At 37.7% G+C, this 25,197-nt stretch overlaps 1 protein-coding gene across 2 annotated transcripts in view; it reads right to left on the reverse strand.

Annotated features, from left to right (window-relative positions):
• Positions 1–25,197, reverse strand: part of LOC144658735 (leucine-rich repeat-containing protein 72-like) — a 51,213-nt gene that overhangs the window by 6,419 nt on the left and 19,597 nt on the right. For both annotated transcript variants that reach the window (XM_078519212.1, XM_078519204.1), the window contains exons 3-5: positions 25,114–25,183; positions 7,705–7,900; positions 7,115–7,204 (exon numbers count right to left, since the gene is read on the reverse strand). In XM_078519212.1, the coding sequence (XP_078375338.1) occupies positions 7,115–7,204; positions 7,705–7,900; positions 25,114–25,183 (356 nt within the window). The remainder of the gene's footprint in view (positions 1–7,114; positions 7,205–7,704; positions 7,901–25,113; positions 25,184–25,197) is intronic.

Raw genomic sequence — 25,197 nt, forward strand, 5'->3', positions numbered from 1 at the left:
AACTACTGTTTACGTAAACCACGAATATCATCCACTGTCAAGCCGAGAAAGGCCCGACCAAAAAATAAAGGACGAGGAAAAAATGATAAGGCGCAGGTGGGGAACGACATGAATCATATTCTTTAGTGTATCACTAAAATCACCCCGCAAGAACATAAATAGTCAAGAAAATTGGTGAATCTCCGGAGGTAAAAAGGAGGGGGGGGGGGGGGGGGGGCTAAAAAACATTATCTTTTCTGACTGGTCTGGAAGCCATCATTGTCTCTACTTTAAACTCTACAATTTTCCCAATTCATTTACACTGTAGCCTCTTAGGGGTCGTCATAAGCATGTGATCGTAAAATAATGTTATCTTTGCACTAAATGACAAAATCATGGAGAAATCTCGGTATTCTTTTTAAATTGTCGTTTTATTAGTCCATTTCCCATCATCGCGACATCGACTCACTCATATTCACAGATCTATAGAAACTATTGAAATAGCTCCTATCGCCTGTCCTCTTGGCCCTCCCCATACTCTGCAAACTCATCTGTCTGAAGTCGCGTGAATATTGACATCAAGAAGCCGTCTTTGCTAAACATTTCGTGGTTGTCGTCCAATTCCGTCTTGTAACAGTTCTTCTACTTCTTCTTCGCTCAAAGACGACATGTTTTTTTCCTTTAATAAAGCCGGTAACAACTTGTCTTCGAAGCTTACAAGTGACTTACGACTTGTAAATTTTTATTTTTTTTTTTTTTTTTTATACTTTAATGCTTTAGAAGATTTACACTACAGTACATTACATTTGTTTAACCCTACATATATTACATTACACAGACTTGTAAATTGCTCTTGTAGTTTACAAGCGGGGAGTGTGACAAAAACAAGTTGGACTCCTGTAAAAAGTTTTATTGAATCGACTCAATTTCAATTTTTACAGGCGTGGCGCTACATCTGTAACTACTAGTCGGACTCTTGTAACTCTGGCTTGTAACGTCATTTATTGAACTTGATTTTGCGCGCACTTGTAAAAACAACGGTCCAACGTGTAAATTACAAGACAGTGTAAAAGTTTTATTGAATTGACCCTAGTATACAAAACGGAAAAATAGAGAACGTAGAAATACTGAAAAAAACCTTCAAACCCAAATTGACCATTTGATGAACTTGCTGAAGACGGAGCGTTCAAAGGAAAACATTTTTTTATCGTCTTAGAGCTGAACTTAACGCTATTGCAGAATATCGAACTAAAGGCGCAATAACAAGAAGTAGAACACGCTGGCATGAACAAGGCGAAAAAAACACCAAATATTTCTTGAATTTAGAAAAAAGGCACCATTTTAAGACGCATATTTCCAAATTGAAAACAAACGATGATAGAGAAATTACTACTCCGAACGATATCCTAGAACAAGGAAAGATGTTCTATAAAAATCGATATACTGCAGCACCGTGCAACAATTCGAAGTACAATCTATTCTTTGAGAATCCTAATCTTGCTTATCTAGATGAAACTGGAAAAAATGAATTAGAGCACCCATTCACTAACGAGGAATGCCTTCACATTTTAGAGCAGTGCGCCAAAGGGCAAATGTCCTGGTAGCGACGGACTTTCAGTAGAGTTCTATTTACACTTTTGGTCGATGCTGGGTGAAGAGTTGGTACAAAGTCTAAACTACGGGTTCGAACATCAACATTTGAATATAACGCAAAAACAAGGAATTATCAAAGTAATACCAAAAAAACGTAAGGACAAACTATATCTTGAAAACTGGAGACCGCTGACACTACTTAATGTTGATTACAAAATTGCAACTTAAGCCATAGCTAATAGGATTTCAAACGTTTTTCCAAAAATAATCAACGATGATCAAACCGGATACGTCAAAGAGCGTTATATTGGTCAAAACATTAGGCTCATTATGGATATTATGAAAGTAACTGAATTAGAAAACATCCCTGAGCTGTCTATATTCATTGACTTTTAGAAAGCCTTCGACACGGTCGACTGGAATTTTCTTCACAAGACCCTACAAGCTTTTAACTTCGGTCCATGCATTCAAAAGTGGATAAAAACCTTTTACACGGATTGCTCCAGTTGCTTCATAAACAACGGATATGCGTCTGAGTTTTTCATGCCTGAGAGGGGCGTTCGTCAAGGCTGTCCACTCTCGGGTACTTTGTTTGTCCTATGTGCTGAAATCCTAGCCGATGCAATAAGAACTGACAAAACTATTCACAAGGAATTAATATACACAACAAAGAATTTAAGCTTTCTCAATACGCCGATGACACAACTGCCTTTGTCTCTGACCTAAAATCTGCAAATAACTTATTCCAATTATTGTCAAACTTTCAGGAATGTTCAGGCCTGGAGATTAATAAAAGCAAAACTGAAGGTTTGTGGTTGGGCGCGAATAGAAACAATACAACAGAGCCCCTTGGAATAGCTTGACCTTCCAACTCAATACTCGCATTAGGTATTCATTTTTCACATGATGATGAAGTTGCATATAAGAAAAACTTCGAACAAAAACTGAACTCATTGAAAAGCCTCCTCAACTTATGGTATCCTAGAAACCTCACTTTATATGGCTGTATAACGATTCTAAAATCTCTCGCGATCTCTAAACTTGTCTATAATAGATCAGTACTCACCTTTCCTTCGAAATTTGTCAACATGGTGAATCAAGCAATTACCCAATTTGTGTGGAACAAGAAAGTCAAAATAAAACAAAAGACTATGATCGGCCCGAGAGAAAAAGGTGGACTTGGTATGCCTGATTTTGAAATAATCAACGATGCACTTAAAGTTTCCTGGATAAAACGACTCAACGACAGTAATGAAATTTCAAGTTGGAGCCACATACCATTGAGCTACCTAAGGGATGTTGGAGGCTTGTTTCTACTTCGATGTGATTTTGACTTAAAAGCACTTAAAATTGAAATACCACTTGTTTTTTACTCGGAAGCTCTCTACGCTTGGGGAAAAATAAATTATTTTTCTCCTAACACCAAAGAACAAGTTTTGAATGAAGTTATTTGGAACAATCGCTTCATTAAAGTTGGTGGTTTTTCTGTTTATTACAAAAAATGGCATGAAGCCAGAGTCATTAAAATCAAAGACATTTTCCAAAACAACGCTTTTCTATATTTTCCTGAGTTCTGCTCTAGATTTAAAATCAAAGCTAACTTTCTCACGTATCATGGATTATGCCACTCAATCCCGAGAGAATATGTTAATATCCTAAAAGGAAATATCCAGGCGCCATTGGATGGTAAAGATTACGATAGAATACCTTTAAATAAGCTCTCTTGCAAATCGGCTACACGATTTTTTGTCAAAAAAAAGTTTGTAACACTTACTGCCGAAAAAAGGATGGTAAAAGCAAATTTGAATGAGAAAACAATACAACTCATCTATAGCCTTCCTTTCAAAGTTACTAAGGACACCAGACTTGCCATCTTTCAATTTAAAATTATACATCACATTCTGCCAACAAACTCAACGCTTTTTAGAGACGCACTTAAAGAAACCGATAAATGTCACCTATGCTCTGAAAGACAAACACTAGCTCATCTTTTCGCTTCCTGTTTAAAAGTTAAGAGCTTTTGGTCTCATTTTACTAATTGGTGGAATTCCAAAAACTCTGAGCCAATAACTCTTGATGAAAACATGATCATTTACGGTGTTGCCAATGACTTCTCTCGTCGACTTGGTTTAAAGCTCTGCTTGATTATCGCAAAATATTACATTTACACTGCCTCTAGAAAAGAAAAAGAGTACTACTGGGAAGCTTTCATGGCCATTCTTGAAAGTAAAATTCAGATAGAGAAGCTTAAATCTAAGAAACAGATACAGTTGTAATCCTTAACAATAAATATAGAAATAAATATTTATAGAAATAAACATATATAGAAATAATAGATATAATAACAACAACAACAACAACAACAAAGTAGGCACCCAGGTTTCCTGTTCTCTGTATTATATTCTGTTTTATTTAGTTTCTGCATGCCCTTTGTGTAACGTAAATTATTCTCTGTAAGTAAGCTATGTATTGTAATTGTAAGTAAGCTATGTATTGTAATGTATTGTAAGTCAGTGTTAATCAATAAACTGCATTATCTAAAAAAAAATAAAATAAAATAAAAAAAGTTGAAAAATCCTTTTTAGCCTTAATTCATAATCGTAGAGTGCTCGGAAAAATTGTCGGAAATGAAAACTTGTGACGTCATAGTTGGTGTTTTTGAAGACGACCGCAGACCGATTCCGCGGACCGCACATTAGAATTTAAATAAATGTTTTTAGTAACATTTCAAGCAGTTATTTCGTTCTGTTCGCCCCTTTTTTAGTTGATTGATTGTTGGTTGTTGTTTAGAGACGCGCATTTTTTTTTAGTAAAATAGCTAAAGCTCAAAAATAGCTTAAAGTTTTGTTTGCTGTCGTTTTGCATAATCTTGTGAGACAGGTAGAATGCACGCTGGTATGAAAACAAATCAGGAATCTCTATTGTTCTTCTCGTTAGCATTTTACGTTAATGAGGAGAATAATTATTATCTGCACGTGCCTTAACTATGCACGTGCGTTTTGAATCTTGGTACACTTCAAAGCCATTCTCTGCTGAACAACAACGTGAAATGACGAAATTCTGCGTATGTTGGACAACGTCAGCCACGATGGCTAATATTTGGTTTTTGTGGGGGCAAAGCCCGCACATTGGCGTCGACTGAGGGATTTTTTATTTATTTATTTATTTGTGTGTGGGTTTGCTTGTGTCACGTGGTCTTCTGCGAAAGAGCCTGAGGCCGGAGCCTGGGGATGAGGTCGGTGGAGCGTGTCGAGTAGAAATCGGCCATATTGGATTTTGGCGTGTCGTTTCGTGTGGTTTCTTTTTGTACTGTTTTGATTTCAGCTGTTCCTGTAGTTGCTCGTCATTACAGCAGCTCACGAAGTCATACTAGCCAACATTTCGTTTGGCTGGAAGTCTGTGCAGGTTGCACATCAATTCAAGAGGAGCTTTTACGCTTACGCAAGCCAATATTGAGAGCCGCAAAAGCGATGTAATGATCGATCTCTTTCGTATCTGTCGAGCTAGCGTCGTACATGTAGGAATATTTGAAAACTAAATCGGGTTTCACATAAGCTTCATTAACGATGGATCTATCTAGAAACCAGAGCGTTGGCTAAAATCGAGTGCGTGGCTGCTTGTTCGGAACAAAAGGAAGAGCTTTTCAGATGAAACAGCACAATTTAATACATTTGTACTTGAATCAGTCTATATGGCTATATGTTCTGATATATGTAAATTATTCTGCAATGCATACCTACGGAGCGATATAATAAACAAACCATTTTAGTGCTACTGGTTAAAAAAGAAAAAAAAAAGGAAAAAAGAAAAAAATTGTCTCCTCTGGGATTCGAACTCGGGACCTATAGCGACCTCTCGTTACCCAGTCAGATGCCTACCCGAGTGTGCTACTCAGACATACTTAATAACGTGAGGCGAAAATATCTTATATCAATGTAATAGACATTCCGCTGTTTATCTGTTATCATGAGCATCAAAGAAATGTTTGAATCACCTGCTGCTCTTAAATTTTCAAGGAATGAAAACTAAACTTTTAAACTTGGCAAAAAATTCAGTCGTGGCTCGAAGAGCTGTTTGATCTTGTTTGTTTGCTTCTTTGCTTGTTTGTTTGTTTGCTTTCTTCTTTACTCACTTAATTTTATTTACTCACTCAGTTTTATTGCATATCAAGATTCTTGCGGCATTTCTTTGACTTAGACTTAAACTAAGTAACAATCATGGAACCATTTAATATTCAAAGAAAAAAGTAATTAATATGTTTTACCAGCTGGGGGTCGAACCTGTGGCCTTCCGCACAGTAGTCGGACGTTCTACCATAGAGTCCTAAAGTGATGACGTCATAAATACTTTTTTTCGATTTAACAACATTTGACCCCTGATTTGGAAAGAGCAATATGAAAGGACTTTACAGACCAAATTTGAGGTGTATACGATAAATAGCAGTCGAGATATGGCCACCAGAATACATAATTATCTTTCATCTGTTTTCTCGTGTTTGGAAATCGTGATGAAACACTCGCACTCGTTTTTGAAATAGTACTTCAAGTTGTTACTAACAATTTAACCACTCCTTTTATACACGATGATTTTGGTATTAAATGTATACCTTAAGGCTACTATTTATTGCGATTCTTAAATTTTGTGATATCGGAAACTGCGTATTTTGCGATTTTTCAAAGATTTTGCTTGAGAAAAAATAATCCCGAAAATGAAAAAGAGTGAGGAACAGGGCAAGAAATAATTATTTGAATTTATTTATGTTAAGGAAAGATAAGGTAAGTTATTCTTGGTAGCGAAACACAAAAAGTAATGTACTAATCTCAACAAAAACACTTTGTCAAAACAAAAAAACGTCAAAAAGCGTCCTTTTTTTTTATCTTGCTTAAACTGCAAAACAGGGTAAATTTCGCGAGTAGAAATTACTGCGGCTACTAAATTTGGCGATTTGCAAAAAATCGCAAAGATTATTTGCCACAATAAAAAGCAGCCTTAAGGTAATTGAATGTACTAAATGAATTCACAAAAAAGAAGAATCAAATTTGAAATTACCAAGCCCCCACACGTAAGCATTGCGGACCTATTTTTCTATTTGGGGTTAAACGCTCTCTTTGAATATTCAGCGGGAGCTAGTTCTTATATCAATAAATAAGCAGAATACGTCCGGAATGTTGCGAGATTCTCAAGTAAAATATAAATTCATTTTCCACCAGACGTTTTCGTTGACGTTGCCGCATAGGTCAGTGCGGTCTGTGGAATTGGTCTGCGGTTGTCTTCAAAAACAACAATTATGACGTCAAAAACTCGTTCCATTCCTTCCATTTCAGTGTGCAGTCATTCAAAAACATTTTCGTGAAGCCTTCGGAAATCTTCGTATTTTTTGCTGTTATTCACGCTTTAAGGCTCGGAAAGCAAAACTTTTTCTTAATTTTACTCAATAATGGATAGTTTTAGCGTTTGGTTGGTTAAAATGGCATTTTGAAATTTCTGTTCATTTGACCTTTAATTAATATATATTTAAATAATTATATGACCGTTGGTTTACCTTTTCTATCTAACAACTCAACAGAGGGCACATGATGCACTATGTAACTCCTGTAGTCGTAATCTTGAGCAAGTGGATTAGCAAAGAGATCTAAGAAAAGAATTAGAGCAAACATTTGCTTGAAAGTCCTTTACAGCAAGGCGCCCAAAAGTGTGACCACTTTTAATTTATTCACATTCTTTCGTGCAGATTTAATCCAATCAGAAGTCAACTGCAAGCTATCCACAGCTTTTGATTGGATTAAATCTGCACAAAAGAATGTGAATAAATTAAAAGTGGTCACACTTTTGGGTGTCTTGCTGTAAATATCAAGCATGATAGTTTTATGTTTTTATAATTATATCTCTTCTCGATTCAGAGAGATAATGATAATGTATTATGCAAAATAAAAAGACTTGTAACTTAAAACCAGGTGCACACTGTGAAGACAAATCATAACTTTTATTTAACAACTGGTTCATGCTTAGCATGCGTATAATATTATCGAGTTTTGGATGCAGGCAGGAAGTTTGGAGAGCACGAGAGGAAAGTAATTTGACCCAAGGGCAAGCTGGAAATATAATTCAAAGTCTTATTATTTAAGAACTTACTAAGTGTTTTGAGGCACTGCATGGCTCTGAGCTCATGAACAATATCAGTGAGTTTCACCAGCTGATTTCCATTTAACAGTAACACCTGAAGACATGTCAAGTGTCGCAAAGAACCATTCAGCTCTACCAACATGTTGTCTTGAAGGTACAACTCTCTTAGTTGATAGTTTGAACCAAAACAATTCAATTTCCTTAGCTGCAAAATAAACATGAGAAGCAAAATTAAAGTGTTGACAAAAAAGTTACTTTGATAATTTGACAAAAGTAACTGAACATGATTTTGATATTCCACAGACTTCACATATTTTTTGTTTTTTGGTGGGGAATGGCATTTGATTTTAGATGATTTTTTTATTTTTGTGCGATAATGGCTTGATAAAAAGCGATTTTATATATTAGCTAAAATGGTTTTATATACTTGTTAAAACAGTGGCTGTGATATGTCCATTTGTTCTCGGAGCGATTCCTGGTATATCCTTCTTGACGATTCTTCCGAAACAATGTTTTTGTACGCACCGCAACGGTGGCTTTTCGTTAACGCAAGTACTCTCGTTGAGTCGTGTTCAGATCGTCAAGATTCTGCTAAGTCTCACTTTCAGGTCAAAAATATATTACTTTCGCGGCAAAAACGGATAAAATTACGTGGATGTTAACAAATATGACTTAAATAATTCGAAGATTATTTAACAAAAGCCTATAAAAAGTACAGATAATAGTGATAATAGCTTAGTGAGCTCACTAAGAGAATAGTTATCGGTATAGATTGATAAAGAAAAAAACACGCATGTCTGCACTCAGGAAGCCTGTCATTCTCGTCAGGGGCACAGTGACAGACCAGTTAGAGAGTTCATGCATGATTATGACGACGAGCGTAGGGTGAAAGCGCGCGCGGGGAGACGTTACATTAATCTTGGTATCCGTTCTGTTCTGTAACGAACTGTTCAACGAAATTAAAAACCAACCCAGGGTGAATCTCTCTAACCACGTTTCAAACCGCGGTACCACAGCTGGCCCTACGTGCCTGAGCCGACAGTTATCAATCTTAACCGAAGTAAAGCTAATCTTATAAAAAATATTTCCAATTAGGAAAAGTCCAGTGTCCGTAACTTGATAAACTTAAAGTTCGTTATTTGCGCTTTGAAATCCTAACGATAAGATTACACAAACGGCAAGTTAAATAGACCTAAAAAATCTTCACAAATAAGTGACATGCATTTTTAAAAACCTATTTTTCTAAAAATAAATTCCTTACACAGCAAAAGTAAAAACTTACCAGCGAAAAGATAAGAGCCAGGCGCTGAACAGCCCTTGCATATGTTGTCGTTTTATTTTGTGGGCTCGCGTCAGCTGCCTGTACGCGCGTGTACCTTTATTTGAAAATCGCATTGTGAGCGCGCGCAGTTTTAAGTGCCATAATTTATTTAAGAGAGGGGTTGTTATCGGGCCATGATTACCTCGCCAGATTCACCCACTCCGTTTTGGACAGATGGTAGCAAAATGCCTCTTGGCACAGAGCTCCACTGGGATCCTTGTGCAATGCCCCTCGACAGACCGGGTAAAAGAGATTAAAATAATATCCCAGGGGAAAGATCTGACAGAGCTGACCCACAGAGGGCAGAATCTTGGGTTGGACATGGTCCGCCATATGATGAGACTAATGTCTGGGCATATGGTTATAGACTGCTTTTTGTTTTTTGGTGGGGAATGGCATTTGATTTTAGATGATTTTTTTATTTTTGTGCGATAATGGCTTGATAAAAAGCGATTTTATATATTAGCTAAAATGGTTTTATATACTTGTTAAAACAGTGGCTGTGATATGTCCATTTGTTCTCGGAGCGATTCCTGGTATATCCTTCTTGACGATTCTTCCGAAACAATGTTTTTGTACGCACCGCAACGGTGGCTTTTCGTTAACGCAAGTACTCTCGTTGAGTCGTGTTCAGATCGTCAAGATTCTGCTAAGTCTCACTTTCAGGTCAAAAATATATTACTTTCGCGGCAAAAACGGATAAAATTACGTGGATGTTAACAAATATGACTTAAATAATTCGAAGATTATTTAACAAAAGCCTATAAAAAGTACAGATAATAGTGATAATAGCTTAGTGAGCTCACTAAGAGAATAGTTATCGGTATAGATTGATAAAGAAAAAAACACGCATGTCTGCACTCAGGAAGCCTGTCATTCTCGTCAGGGGCACAGTGACAGACCAGTTAGAGAGTTCATGCATGATTATGACGACGAGCGTAGGGTGAAAGCGCGCGCGGGGAGACGTTACATTAATCTTGGTATCCGTTCTGTTCTGTAACGAACTGTTCAACGAAATTAAAAACCAACCCAGGGTGAATCTCTCTAACCACGTTTCAAACCGCGGTACCACAGCTGGCCCTACGTGCCTGAGCCGACAGTTATCAATCTTAACCGAAGTAAAGCTAATCTTATAAAAAATATTTCCAATTAGGAAAAGTCCAGTGTCCGTAACTTGATAAACTTAAAGTTCGTTATTTGCGCTTTGAAATCCTAACGATAAGATTACACAAACGGCAAGTTAAATAGACCTAAAAAATCTTCACAAATAAGTGACATGCATTTTTAAAAACCTATTTTTCTAAAAATAAATTCCTTACACAGCAAAAGTAAAAACTTACCAGCGAAAAGATAAGAGCCAGGCGCTGAACAGCCCTTGCATATGTTGTCGTTTTATTTTGTGGGCTCGCGTCAGCTGCCTGTACGCGCGTGTACCTTTATTTGAAAATCGCATTGTGAGCGCGCGCAGTTTTAAGTGCCATAATTTATTTAAGAGAGGGGTTGTTATCGGGCCATGATTACCTCGCCAGATTCACCCACTCCGTTTTGGACAGATGGTAGTGTTAAGTTTTTGTTGTAAAGATCAGATCTTTACAAGTGTATTGAAACCTTAATTTTGGGAATTGTTAAAAGTGTTGGAATGATAGTTATGTAATATTTTGTGAAACCAAAATATTGGTTAAAAATGGAAACTCGCGTTTTTTTTTGCCTCCGTCGTGTTAAGTTTTTGTTGTAAAGATCAGATCTTTACAAGTGTATTGAAACTTTAATTTTGGGAATTGTTAAAAGTGTTGGAATGATAGTTATGTAATATTTTGTGAAACCAAAATATTGGTTAAAAATGGAAACTCGCGTTTTTTTGCCTCAGTCGATAATGTTTAGTTTTTGTTGTAAAGATCAGATCTTTACAAGTGTATTGAAACCTTAATTTTGGGAATTGTTAAAAGTGTTGGAATGATAGTTATGTAATATTTTGTGAAACCAAAATATTGGTTAAAAATGGAAACTCGCGTTTTTTTGCCTCCGTCGATAATTCTCTCATTTCGAGATAAAACGGTAAAGCCATAGATGTTTGTATTTTTCTCGGAGCAATTCTTGGTGCTTCTGCTTCGCCGATTCTTGGTAAACAATGTTCTTGAATGGACCATAACAGTGATTTTTCCGTAGACGCAAGCATCCTCGCCGAGTCATGTTCTTTTAAAATTGTGTCAAGTTTAACACACCCTCCGGAAAGTCCCATTTTCCGGGAACAAACCAAGCCGTTTAAAATGTATAAAAATAACAAAGTAACATATACAGTTCTATGGATACAAATTTCACGTAAGGAGTTTATGAAGACTATAAGCAAAAGCCTATTACAAATTTCACGTAAGGAGTTTACGAAGACTATAAACAAAAGCCTATTACAATCTTAGACAATAGCAGATTAGTGAGCTCACTAAGAAAATTATTCTCGGCACAGATTGATAAGAAAAATATGCTAGTCAGCACTCAGAAAGCCTGTCATTCTCGTCAGGGGCACAGTGACAGACCCGTTAGAGAGTTCAAAAGTTTAAACTACGAGCGCGTGCGAACGTTGGGTATAAGTGCGCGCGGGACGACGTTACATTGATCTTTTTATCCGCTGTGTAACATACTGTTCAACGAAAAACCAACCCAGGGTGAATTTCTCTAACAACACGTTTCAAACTGCGGTACCACAGCTGGCCCTACGTGCCTGAGCCGACAATATTTAACTATCAATCTATGCAGACTAACTGTCTTTAAAATATTTGCAAGCAGCAAAAATCCAGTGTCCGACGTGAAAAAGTAAAAGTTCGTTATTAGGGCTTAAAGTTTCAAGGATGAAATAAGACAAATTACATGAGCGAAAAGTGTCTCTGACCCGACAAGCGTTCACAATTAAGTTGTACGCACTTTTACAAGACTTACTTTTCTACAACAAAACAATATACAGCAAAAATAACAAACTTACCAACGAAAGGATAAGAGCCAGGCGCGGAACAACCTCATTTGGTCGTTTTTATTTGAAGGCTCGCGACAGTTGCATGTACGCGCGTACCTAAATTAAACAGTTTCATGTGAGCGCGCGCATGCAGCCTGGAACGCATTACGCAACAAACAAACTGTGATAATCATAAACTTTCAGAGTATTTCAATACACAGAAAAGGCTTTCGGGCCATGATTTCCTTCCCAGATCCACCCACGCTGGTTTATACAAGTGATAACGAAGTGCCATCAACCACAAAGTATCACCGGGGTACTGGTGCAATGCTTTTCTACAGACTAGGGTAAAAGAATTAGACACACAACAACCCCAGGGATGGTAGTCTGACAAAGCTGACCCGCAGGTGGCAGGATCTTAGGTTGGACATGGTCCGCCATATGATGAGACGAAAAGTCTGGGCATATGGATTCATAGTAGTGTTAAGTTTTTGTTGTAAAGATCAGATCTTTACAAGTGTATTGAAACCTTAATTTTGGGAATTGTTAAAAGTGTTGGAATGATAGTTATGTAATATTTTGTGAAACCAAAAAATTGGTTAAAAATGGAAACTCGCGTTTTTTTGCCTCCGTCGTGTTAAGTTTTTGTTGTAAAGATCAGATCTTTACAAGTGTATTGAAACCTTAATTTTGGGAATTGTTAAAAGTGTTGGAATGATAGTTATGTAATATTTTGTGAAACCAAAATATTGGTTAAAAATGGAAACTCGCGTTTTTTTTGCCTCAGTCGATAATGTTAAGTTTTTGTTGTAAAGATCAGATCTTTACAAGTGTATTGAAACCTTAATTTTGGGAATTGTTAAAAGTGTTGGAATGATAGTTATGTAATATTTTGTGAAACCAAAATATTGGTTAAAAATGGAAACTCGCGTTTTTTTGCCTCCGTCGATAATTCTCTCATTTCGAGATAAAACGGTAAAGCCATAGATGTTTGTATTTTTCTCGGAGCAATTCTTGGTGCTTCTGCTTCGCCGATTCTTGGTAAACAATGTTCTTGAATGGACCATAACAGTGATTTTTCCGTAGACGCAAGCATCCTCGCCGAGTCATGTTCTTTTAAAATTGTGTCAAGTTTAACACACCCTCCGGAAAGTCCCATTTTCCGGGAACAAACCAAGCCGTTTAAAATGTATAAAAATAACAAAGTAACATATACAGTTCTATGGATACAAATTTCACGTAAGGAGTTTATGAAGACTATAAGCAAAAGCCTATTACAAATTTCACGTAAGGAGTTTACGAAGACTATAAACAAAAGCCTATTACAATCTTAGACAATAGCAGATTAGTGAGCTCACTAAGAAAATTATTCTCGGCACAGATTGATAAGAAAAATATGCTAGTCAGCACTCAGAAAACCTGTCATTCTCGTCAGGGGCACAGTGACAGACCCGTTAGAGAGTTCAAAAGTTTAAACTACGAGCGCGTGCGAACGTTGGGTATAAGTGCGCGCGGGACGACGTTACATTGATCTTTTTATCCGCTGTGTAACATACTGTTCAACGAAAAACCAACCCAGGGTGAATTTCTCTAACAACACGTTTCAAACTGCGGTACCACAGCTGGCCCTACGTGCCTGAGCCGACAATATTTAACTATCAATCTATGCAGACTAACTGTCTTTAAAATATTTGCAAGCAGCAAAAATCCAGTGTCCGACGTGAAAAAGTAAAAGTTCGTTATTAGGGCTTAAAGTTTCAAGGATGAAATAAGACAAATTACATGAGCGAAAAGTGTCTCTGACCCGACAAGCGTTCACAATTAAGTTGTACGCACTTTTACAAGACTTACTTTTCTACAACAAAACAATATACAGCAAAAATAACAAACTTACCAACGAAAGGATAAGAGCCAGGCGCGGAACAACCTCATTTGGTCGTTTTTATTTGAAGGCTCGCGACAGTTGCATGTACGCGCGTACCTAAATTAAACAGTTTCATGTGAGCGCGCGCATGCAGCCTGGAACGCATTACGCAACAAACAAACTGTGATAATCATAAACTTTCAGAGTATTTCAATACACAGAAAAGGCTTTCGGGCCATGATTTCCTTCCCAGATCCACCCACGCTGGTTTATACAAGTGATAACGAAGTGCCATCAACCACAAAGTATCACCGGGGTACTGGTGCAATGCTTTTCTACAGACTAGGGTAAAAGAATTAGACACACAACAACCCCAGGGATGGTAGTCTGACAAAGCTGACCCGCAGGTGGCAGGATCTTAGGTTGGACATGGTCCGCCATATGATGAGACGAAAAGTCTGGGCATATGGATTCATAGTAGTGTTAAGTTTTTGTTGTAAAGATCAGATCTTTACAAGTGTATTGAAACCTTAATTTTGGGAATTGTTAAAAGTGTTGGAATGATAGTTATGTAATATTTTGTGAAACCAAAATATTGGTTAAAAATGGAAACTCGCGTTTTTTTGCCTCCGTCGTGTTAAGTTTTTGTTGTAAAGATCAGATCTTTACAAGTGTATTGAAACCTTAATTTTGGGAATTGTTAAAAGTGTTGGAATGATAGTTATGTAATATTTTGTGAAACCAAAATATTGGTTAAAAATGGAAACTCGCGTTTTTTTTGCCTCAGTCGATAATGTTTAGTTTTTGTTGTAAAGATCAGATCTTTACAAGTGTATTGAAACCTTAATTTTGGGAATTGTTAAAAGTGTTGGAATGATAGTTATGTAATATTTTGTGAAACCAAAATATTGGTTAAAAATGGAAACTCGCGTTTTTTTGCCTCCGTCGATAATTCTCTCATTTCGAGATAAAACGGTAAAGCCATAGATGTTTGTATTTTTCTCGGAGCAATTCTTGGTGCTTCTGCTTCGCCGATTCTTGGTAAACAATGTTCTTGAATGGACCATAACAGTGATTTTTCCGTAGACGCAAGCATCCTCGCCGAGTCATGTTCTTTTAAAATTGTGTCAAGTTTAACACACCCTCCGGAAAGTCCCATTTTCCGGGAACAAACCAAGCCGTTTAAAATGTATAAAAATAACAAAGTAACATATACAGTTCTATGGATACAAATTTCACGTAAGGAGTTTATGAAGACTATAAGCAAAAGCCTATTACAAATTTCACGTAAGGAGTTTACGAAGACTATAAACAAAAGCCTATTACAATCTTAGACAATAGCAGATTAGTGAGCTCACTAAGAAAATTATTCTCGGCACAGATTGATAAGAAAAATATGCTAGTCAGCACTCAGAAAGCCTGTCATTCTCGTCAGGGGCACAGTGACAGACCCGTTAGAGAGTTCAAAAGTTTAAACTACGAGCGCGTGCGAACGTTGGGTATAAGTGCGCGCGGGACGACGTTACATTGATCTTTTTATCCGCTGTGTAACATACTGTTCAACGAAAAACCAACCCAGGGTGAATTTCTCTAACAACACGTTTCAAACTGCGGTACCACAGCTGGCCCTACGTGCCTGAGCCGACAATATTTAACTATCAATCTATGCAGACTAACTGTCTTTAAAATATTTGCAAGCAGCAAAAATCCAGTGTCCGACGTGAAAAAGTAAAAGTTCGTTATTAGGGCTTAAAGTTTCAAGGATGAAATAAGACAAATTACATGAGCGAAAAGTGTCTCTGACCCGACAAGCGTTCACAATTAAGTTGTACGCACTTTTACAAGACTTACTCTTTTCTACAACAAAACAATATACAGCAAAAATAACAAACTTACCAACGAAAGGATAAGAGCCAGGCGCGGAACAACCTCATTTGGTCGTTTTTATTTGAAGGCTCGCGACAGTTGCATGTACGCGCGTACCTAAATTAAACAGTTTCATGTGAGCGCGCGCATGCAGCCTGGAACGCATTACGCAACAAACAAACTGTGATAATCATAAACTTTCAGAGTATTTCAATACACAGAAAAGGCTTTCGGGCCATGATTTCCTTCCCAGATCCACCCACGCTGGTTTATACAAGTGATAACGAAGTGCCATCAACCACAAAGTATCACCGGGGTACTGGTGCAATGCTTTTCTACAGACTAGGGTAAAAGAATTAGACACACAACAACCCCAGGGATGGTAGTCTGACAAAGCTGACCCGCAGGTGGCAGGATCTTAGGTTGGACATGGTCCGCCATATGATGAGACGAAAAGTCTGGGCATATGGATTCATAGTAGTGTTAAGTTTTTGTTGTAAAGATCAGATCTTTACAAGTGTATTGAAACCTTAATTTTGGGAATTGTTAAAAGTGTTGGAATGATAGTTATGTAATATTTTGTGAAACCAAAAAATTGGTTAAAAATGGAAACTCGCGTTTTTTTGCCTCCGTCGTGTTAAGTTTTTGTTGTAAAGATCAGATCTTTACAAGTGTATTGAAACCTTAATTTTGGGAATTGTTAAAAGTGTTGGAATGATAGTTATGTAATATTTTGTGAAACCAAAATATTGGTTAAAAATGGAAACTCGCGTTTTTTTTGCCTCAGTCGATAATGTTAAGTTTTTGTTGTAAAGATCAGATCTTTACAAGTGTATTGAAACCTTAATTTTGGGAATTGTTAAAAGTGTTGGAATGATAGTTATGTAATATTTTGTGAAACCAAAATATTGGTTAAAAATGGAAACTCGCGTTTTTTTGCCTCCGTCGATAATTCTCTCATTTCGAGATAAAACGGTAAAGCCATAGATGTTTGTATTTTTCTCGGAGCAATTCTTGGTGCTTCTGCTTCGCCGATTCTTGGTAAACAATGTTCTTGAATGGACCATAACAGTGATTTTTCCGTAGACGCAAGCATCCTCGCCGAGTCATGTTCTTTTAAAATTGTGTCAAGTTTAACACACCCTCCGGAAAGTCCCATTTTCCGGGAACAAACCAAGCCGTTTAAAATGTATAAAAATAACAAAGTAACATATACAGTTCTATGGATACAAATTTCACGTAAGGAGTTTATGAAGACTATAAGCAAAAGCCTATTACAAATTTCACGTAAGGAGTTTACGAAGACTATAAACAAAAGCCTATTACAATCTTAGACAATAGCAGATTAGTGAGCTCACTAAGAAAATTATTCTCGGCACAGATTGATAAGAAAAATATGCTAGTCAGCACTCAGAAAACCTGTCATTCTCGTCAGGGGCACAGTGACAGACCCGTTAGAGAGTTCAAAAGTTTAAACTACGAGCGCGTGCGAACGTTGGGTATAAGTGCGCGCGGGACGACGTTACATTGATCTTTTTATCCGCTGTGTAACATACTGTTCAACGAAAAACCAACCCAGGGTGAATTTCTCTAACAACACGTTTCAAACTGCGGTACCACAGCTGGCCCTACGTGCCTGAGCCGACAATATTTAACTATCAATCTATGCAGACTAACTGTCTTTAAAATATTTGCAAGCAGCAAAAATCCAGTGTCCGACGTGAAAAAGTAAAAGTTCGTTATTAGGGCTTAAAGTTTCAAGGATGAAATAAGACAAATTACATGAGCGAAAAGTGTCTCTGACCCGACAAGCGTTCACAATTAAGTTGTACGCACTTTTACAAGACTTACTTTTCTACAACAAAACAATATACAGCAAAAATAACAAACTTACCAACGAAAGGATAAGAGCCAGGCGCGGAACAACCTCATTTGGTCGTTTTTATTTGAAGGCTCGCGACAGTTGCATGTACGCGCGTACCTAAATTAAACAGTTTCATGTGAGCGCGCGCATGCAGCCTGGAACGCATTACGCAACAAACAAACTGTGATAATCATAAACTTTCAGAGTATTTCAATACACAGAAAAGGCTTTCGGGCCATGATTTCCTTCCCAGATCCACCCACGCTGGTTTATACAAGTGATAACGAAGTGCCATCAACCACAAAGTATCACCGGGGTACTGGTGCAATGCTTTTCTACAGACTAGGGTAAAAGAATTAGACACACAACAACCCCAGGGATGGTAGTCTGACAAAGCTGACCCGCAGGTGGCAGGATCTTAGGTTGGACATGGTCCGCCATATGATGAGACGAAAAGTCTGGGCATATGGATTCATAGTAGTGTTAAGTTTTTGTTGTAAAGATCAGATCTTTACAAGTGTATTGAAACCTTAATTTTGGGAATTGTTAAAAGTGTTGGAATGATAGTTATGTAATATTTTGTGAAACCAAATTATTGGTTAAAAATGGAAACTCGCGTTTTTTTTGCCTCCGTCGTGTTAAGTTTTTGTTGTAAAGATCAGATCTTTACAAGTGTATTGAAACCTTAATTTTGGGAATTGTTAAAAGTGTTGGAATGATAGTTATGTAATATTTTGTGAAACCAAAATATTGGTTAAAAATGGAAACTCGCGTTTTTTTTGCCTCAGTCGATAATGTTTAGTTTTTGTTGTAAAGATCAGATCTTTACAAGTGTATTGAAACCTTAATTTTGGGAATTGTTAAAAGTGTTGGAATGATAGTTATGTAATATTTTGTGAAACTATTCTCTTAGTGAGCTCACTAAGCTATTATCACTATTATCTGTACTTTTTATAGGCTTTTGTTAAATAATCTTCGAATTATTTAAGTCATATTTGTTAACATCCACGTAATTTTATCCGTTTTTGCCGCGAAAGTAATATATTTTTGACCTGAAAGTGAGACTTAGCAGAATCTTGACGATCTGAACACGACTCAACGAGAGTACTTGCGTTAACGAAAAGCCACCGTTGCGGTGCGTACAAAAACATTGTTTCGGAAGAATCGTCAAGAAGGATATACCAGGAATCGCTCCGAGAACAAATGGACATATCACAGCCACTGTTTTAACAAGTATATAAAACCATTTTAGCTAATATATAAAATCGCTTTTTATCAAGCCATTATCGCACAAAAATAAAAAAATCATCTAAAATCAAATGCCATTCCCCACCAAAAAACAAAAAGCAGTCTATAACCATATGCCCAGACATTAGTCTCATCATATGGCGGACCATGTCCAACCCAAGATTCTGCCCTCTGTGGGTCAGCTCTGTCAGATCTTTCCCCTGGGATATTATTTTAATCTCTTTTACCCGGTCTGTCGAGGGGCATTGCACAAGGATCCCAGTGGAGCTCTGTGCCAAGAGGCATTTTGCTACCATCTGTCCAAAACGGAGTGGGTGAATCTGGCGAGGTAATCATGGCCCGATAACAACCCCTCTCTTAAATAAATTATGGCACTTAAAACTGCGCGCGCTCACAATGCGATTTTCAAATAAAGGTACACGCGCGTACAGGCAGCTGACGCGAGCCCACAAAATAAAACGACAACATATGCAAGGGCTGTTCAGCGCCTGGCTCTTATCTTTTCGCTGGTAAGTTTTTACTTTTGCTGTGTAAGGAATTTATTTTTAGAAAAATAGGTTTTTAAAAATGCATGTCACTTATTTGTGAAGATTTTTTAGGTCTATTTAACTTGCCGTTTGTGTAATCTTATCGTTAGGATTTCAAAGCGCAAATAACGAACTTTAAGTTTATCAAGTTACGGACACTGGACTTTTCCTAATTGGAAATATTTTTTATAAGATTAGCTTTACTTCGGTTAAGATTGATAACTGTCGGCTCAGGCACGTAGGGCCAGCTGTGGTACCGCGGTTTGAAACGTGGTTAGAGAGATTCACCCTGGGTTGGTTTTTAATTTCGTTGAACAGTTCGTTACAGAACAGAACGGATACCAAGATTAATGTAACGTCTCCCCGCGCGCGCTTTCACCCTACGCTCGTCGTCATAATCATGCATGAACTCTCTAACTGGTCTGTCACTGTGCCCCTGACGAGAATGACAGGCTTCCTGAGTGCAGACATGCGTGTTTTTTTCTTTATCAATCTATACCGATAACTATTCTCTTAGTGAGCTCACTAAGCTATTATCACTATTATCTGTACTTTTTATAGGCTTTTGTTAAATAATCTTCGAATTATTTAAGTCATATTTGTTAACATCCACGTAATTTTATCCGTTTTTGCCGCGAAAGTAATATATTTTTGACCTGAAAGTGAGACTTAGCAGAATCTTGACGATCTGAACACGACTCAACGAGAGTACTTGCGTTAACGAAAAGCCACCGTTGCGGTGCGTACAAAAACATTGTTTCGGAAGAATCGTCAAGAAGGATATACCAGGAATCGCTCCGAGAACAAATGGACATATCACAGCCACTGTTTTAACAAGTATATAAAACCATTTTAGCTAATATATAAAATCGCTTTTTATCAAGCCATTATCGCACAAAAATAAAAAAATCATCTAAAATCAAATGCCATTCCCCACCAAAAAACAAAAAGCAGTCTATAACCATATGCCCAGACATTAGTCTCATCATATGGCGGACCATGTCCAACCCAAGATTCTGCCCTCTGTGGGTCAGCTCTGTCAGATCTTTCCCCTGGGATATTATTTTAATCTCTTTTACCCGGTCTGTCGAGGGGCATTGCACAAGGATCCCAGTGGAGCTCTGTGCCAAGAGGCATTTTGCTACCATCTGTCCAAAACGGAGTGGGTGAATCTGGCGAGGTAATCATGGCCCGATAACAACCCCTCTCTTAAATAAATTATGGCACTTAAAACTGCGCGCGCTCACAATGCGATTTTCAAATAAAGGTACACGCGCGTACAGGCAGCTGACGCGAGCCCACAAAATAAAACGACAACATATGCAAGGGCTGTTCAGCGCCTGGCTCTTATCTTTTCGCTGGTAAGTTTTTACTTTTGCTGTGTAAGGAATTTATTTTTAGAAAAATAGGTTTTTAAAAATGCATGTCACTTATTTGTGAAGATTTTTTAGGTCTATTTAACTTGCCGTTTGTGTAATCTTATCGTTAGGATTTCAAAGCGCAAATAACGAACTTTAAGTTTATCAAGTTACGGACACTGGACTTTTCCTAATTGGAAATATTTTTTATAAGATTAGCTTTACTTCGGTTAAGATTGATAACTGTCGGCTCAGGCACGTAGGGCCAGCTGTGGTACCGCGGTTTGAAACGTGGTTAGAGAGATTCACCCTGGGTTGGTTTTTAATTTCGTTGAACAGTTCGTTACAGAACAGAACGGATACCAAGATTAATGTAACGTCTCCCCGCGCGCGCTTTCACCCTACGCTCGTCGTCATAATCATGCATGAACTCTCTAACTGGTCTGTCACTGTGCCCCTGACGAGAATGACAGGCTTCCTGAGTGCAGACATGCGTGTTTTTTTCTTTATCAATCTATACCGATAACTATTCTCTTAGTGAGCTCACTAAGCTATTATCACTATTATCTGTACTTTTTATAGGCTTTTGTTAAATAATCTTCGAATTATTTAAGTCATATTTGTTAACATCCACGTAATTTTATCCGTTTTTGCCGCGAAAGTAATATATTTTTGACCTGAAAGTGAGACTTAGCAGAATCTTGACGATCTGAACACGACTCAACGAGAGTACTTGCGTTAACGAAAAGCCACCGTTGCGGTGCGTACAAAAACATTGTTTCGGAAGAATCGTCAAGAAGGATATACCAGGAATCGCTCCGAGAACAAATGGACATATCACAGCCACTGTTTTAACAAGTATATAAAACCATTTTAGCTAATATATAAAATCGCTTTTTATCAAGCCATTATCGCACAAAAATAAAAAAATCATCTAAAATCAAATGCCATTCCCCACCAAAAAACAAAAAGCAGTCTATAACCATATGCCCAGACATTAGTCTCATCATATGGCGGACCATGTCCAACCCAAGATTCTGCCCTCTGTGGGTCAGCTCTGTCAGATCTTTCCCCTGGGATATTATTTTAATCTCTTTTACCCGGTCTGTCGAGGGGCATTGCACAAGGATCCCAGTGGAGCTCTGTGCCAAGAGGCATTTTGCTACCATCTGTCCAAAACGGAGTGGGTGAATCTGGCGAGGTAATCATGGCCCGATAACAACCCCTCTCTTAAATAAATTATGGCACTTAAAACTGCGCGCGCTCACAATGCGATTTTCAAATAAAGGTACACGCGCGTACAGGCAGCTGACGCGAGCCCACAAAATAAAACGACAACATATGCAAGGGCTGTTCAGCGCCTGGCTCTTATCTTTTCGCTGGTAAGTTTTTACTTTTGCTGTGTAAGGAATTTATTTTTAGAAAAATAGGTTTTTAAAAATGCATGTCACTTATTTGTGAAGATTTTTTAGGTCTATTTAACTTGCCGTTTGTGTAATCTTATCGTTAGGATTTCAAAGCGCAAATAACGAACTTTAAGTTTATCAAGTTACGGACACTGGACTTTTCCTAATTGGAAATATTTTTTATAAGATTAGCTTTACTTCGGTTAAGATTGATAACTGTCGGCTCAGGCACGTAGGGCCAGCTGTGGTACCGCGGTTTGAAACGTGGTTAGAGAGATTCACCCTGGGTTGGTTTTTAATTTCGTTGAACAGTTCGTTACAGAACAGAACGGATACCAAGATTAATGTAACGTCTCCCCGCGCGCGCTTTCACCCTACGCTCGTCGTCATAATCATGCATGAACTCTCTAACTGGTCTGTCACTGTGCCCCTGACGAGAATGACAGGCTTCCTGAGTGCAGACATGCGTGTTTTTTTCTTTATCAATCTATACCGATAACTATTCTCTTAGTGAGCTCACTAAGCTATTATCACTATTATCTGTACTTTTTATAGGCTTTTGTTAAATAATCTTCGAATTATTTAAGTCATATTTGTTAACATCCACGTAATTTTATCCGTTTTTGCCGCGAAAGTAATATATTTTTGACCTGAAAGTGAGACTTAGCAGAATCTTGACGATCTGAACACGACTCAACGAGAGTACTTGCGTTAACGAAAAGCCACCGTTGCGGTGCGTACAAAAACATTGTTTCGGAAGAATCGTCAAGAAGGATATACCAGGAATCGCTCCGAGAACAAATGGACATATCACAGCCACTGTTTTAACAAGTATATAAAACCATTTTAGCTAATATATAAAATCGCTTTTTATCAAGCCATTATCGCACAAAAATAAAAAAATCATCTAAAATCAAATGCCATTCCCCACCAAAAAACAAAAAGCAGTCTATAACCATATGCCCAGACATTAGTCTCATCATATGGCGGACCATGTCCAACCCAAGATTCTGCCCTCTGTGGGTCAGCTCTGTCAGATCTTTCCCCTGGGATATTATTTTAATCTCTTTTACCCGGTCTGTCGAGGGGCATTGCACAAGGATCCCAGTGGAGCTCTGTGCCAAGAGGCATTTTGCTACCATCTGTCCAAAACGGAGTGGGTGAATCTGGCGAGGTAATCATGGCCCGATAACAACCCCTCTCTTAAATAAATTATGGCACTTAAAACTGCGCGCGCTCACAATGCGATTTTCAAATAAAGGTACACGCGCGTACAGGCAGCTGACGCGAGCCCACAAAATAAAACGACAACATATGCAAGGGCTGTTCAGCGCCTGGCTCTTATCTTTTCGCTGGTAAGTTTTTACTTTTGCTGTGTAAGGAATTTATTTTTAGAAAAATAGGTTTTTAAAAATGCATGTCACTTATTTGTGAAGATTTTTTAGGTCTATTTAACTTGCCGTTTGTGTAATCTTATCGTTAGGATTTCAAAGCGCAAATAACGAACTTTAAGTTTATCAAGTTACGGACACTGGACTTTTCCTAATTGGAAATATTTTTTATAAGATTAGCTTTACTTCGGTTAAGATTGATAACTGTCGGCTCAGGCACGTAGGGCCAGCTGTGGTACCGCGGTTTGAAACGTGGTTAGAGAGATTCACCCTGGGTTGGTTTTTAATTTCGTTGAACAGTTCGTTACAGAACAGAACGGATACCAAGATTAATGTAACGTCTCCCCGCGCGCGCTTTCACCCTACGCTCGTCGTCATAATCATGCATGAACTCTCTAACTGGTCTGTCACTGTGCCCCTGACGAGAATGACAGGCTTCCTGAGTGCAGACATGCGTGTTTTTTTCTTTATCAATCTATACCGATAACTATTCTCTTAGTGAGCTCACTAAGCTATTATCACTATTATCTGTACTTTTTATAGGCTTTTGTTAAATAATCTTCGAATTATTTAAGTCATATTTGTTAACATCCACGTAATTTTATCCGTTTTTGCCGCGAAAGTAATATATTTTTGACCTGAAAGTGAGACTTAGCAGAATCTTGACGATCTGAACACGACTCAACGAGAGTACTTGCGTTAACGAAAAGCCACCGTTGCGGTGCGTACAAAAACATTGTTTCGGAAGAATCGTCAAGAAGGATATACCAGGAATCGCTCCGAGAACAAATGGACATATCACAGCCACTGTTTTAACAAGTATATAAAACCATTTTAGCTAATATATAAAATCGCTTTTTATCAAGCCATTATCGCACAAAAATAAAAAAATCATCTAAAATCAAATGCCATTCCCCACCAAAAAACAAAAAATATACCCTGTATGTCTACTCATTCTGAAGTTGTCTGCTAGATGAATCAAGGGAAATCACCTACTGGTAGCCGCTTTTCATTATTTTAGAATGTCACACATACAACTCAAATCTTACATGTCGCAATCACCATGAAAACAAGCCTGGAAAAATTTTACGCTTGGTTTTGCTTAAATGATGCAGGGCTCGAGACTAACGGTAGCCAACTAGCCAAAGACTACTAAAATTTAGGTTTTTGCTACCAGGTTTAGCATTCCTACTAGCCACTTTGGCTAGTGTAAAAATCATAAAAGTCAACAGTTCTTGATAGAAATCAATATGTATGACTAGTGAAAAATTACTCTTGGCTAGTAAAATCTGACATGTCACTAGCCAATAAACCAGTGAGTTAAAAAGTTAGTATCGAGCCCTGTGATGACCTCACAGATGCTACCAACTGAAGTGAAAAGTAATTTTTGGATATGTGTTGTGGTTTAACTTTAAATTGCCTTTGCTTCATTTCCAGGTATTTTTCTAAATGGTCTAACATACATGTATGACAATAAATATTAAACCAAAGGAGAATACCAGATTACACCATGGATAAATTTGAACCACAGCTTGTACAGATACATGTACAGTTACAAGTTTGCAAATTTTGTACACTGACATTTCCTTGGTATGAGTTGGCAAGCCTCAGAGGTTATAGAGGTGTTACCTTATTTCCATTTAGCCATACAATTTGTAAGTTTCTAAAGTTTCCAAAGTCTTTGACTTCCCTGAGGCCACTAAGATAAAGAAA

Source organism: Oculina patagonica, chromosome 1 (genome assembly GCF_052425735.1).
Source record: "Oculina patagonica isolate OP01 chromosome 1, crgOcupat, whole genome shotgun sequence".
In the NCBI taxonomy this organism is placed as follows: Eukaryota; Metazoa; Cnidaria; class Anthozoa; order Scleractinia; family Oculinidae; genus Oculina; species Oculina patagonica.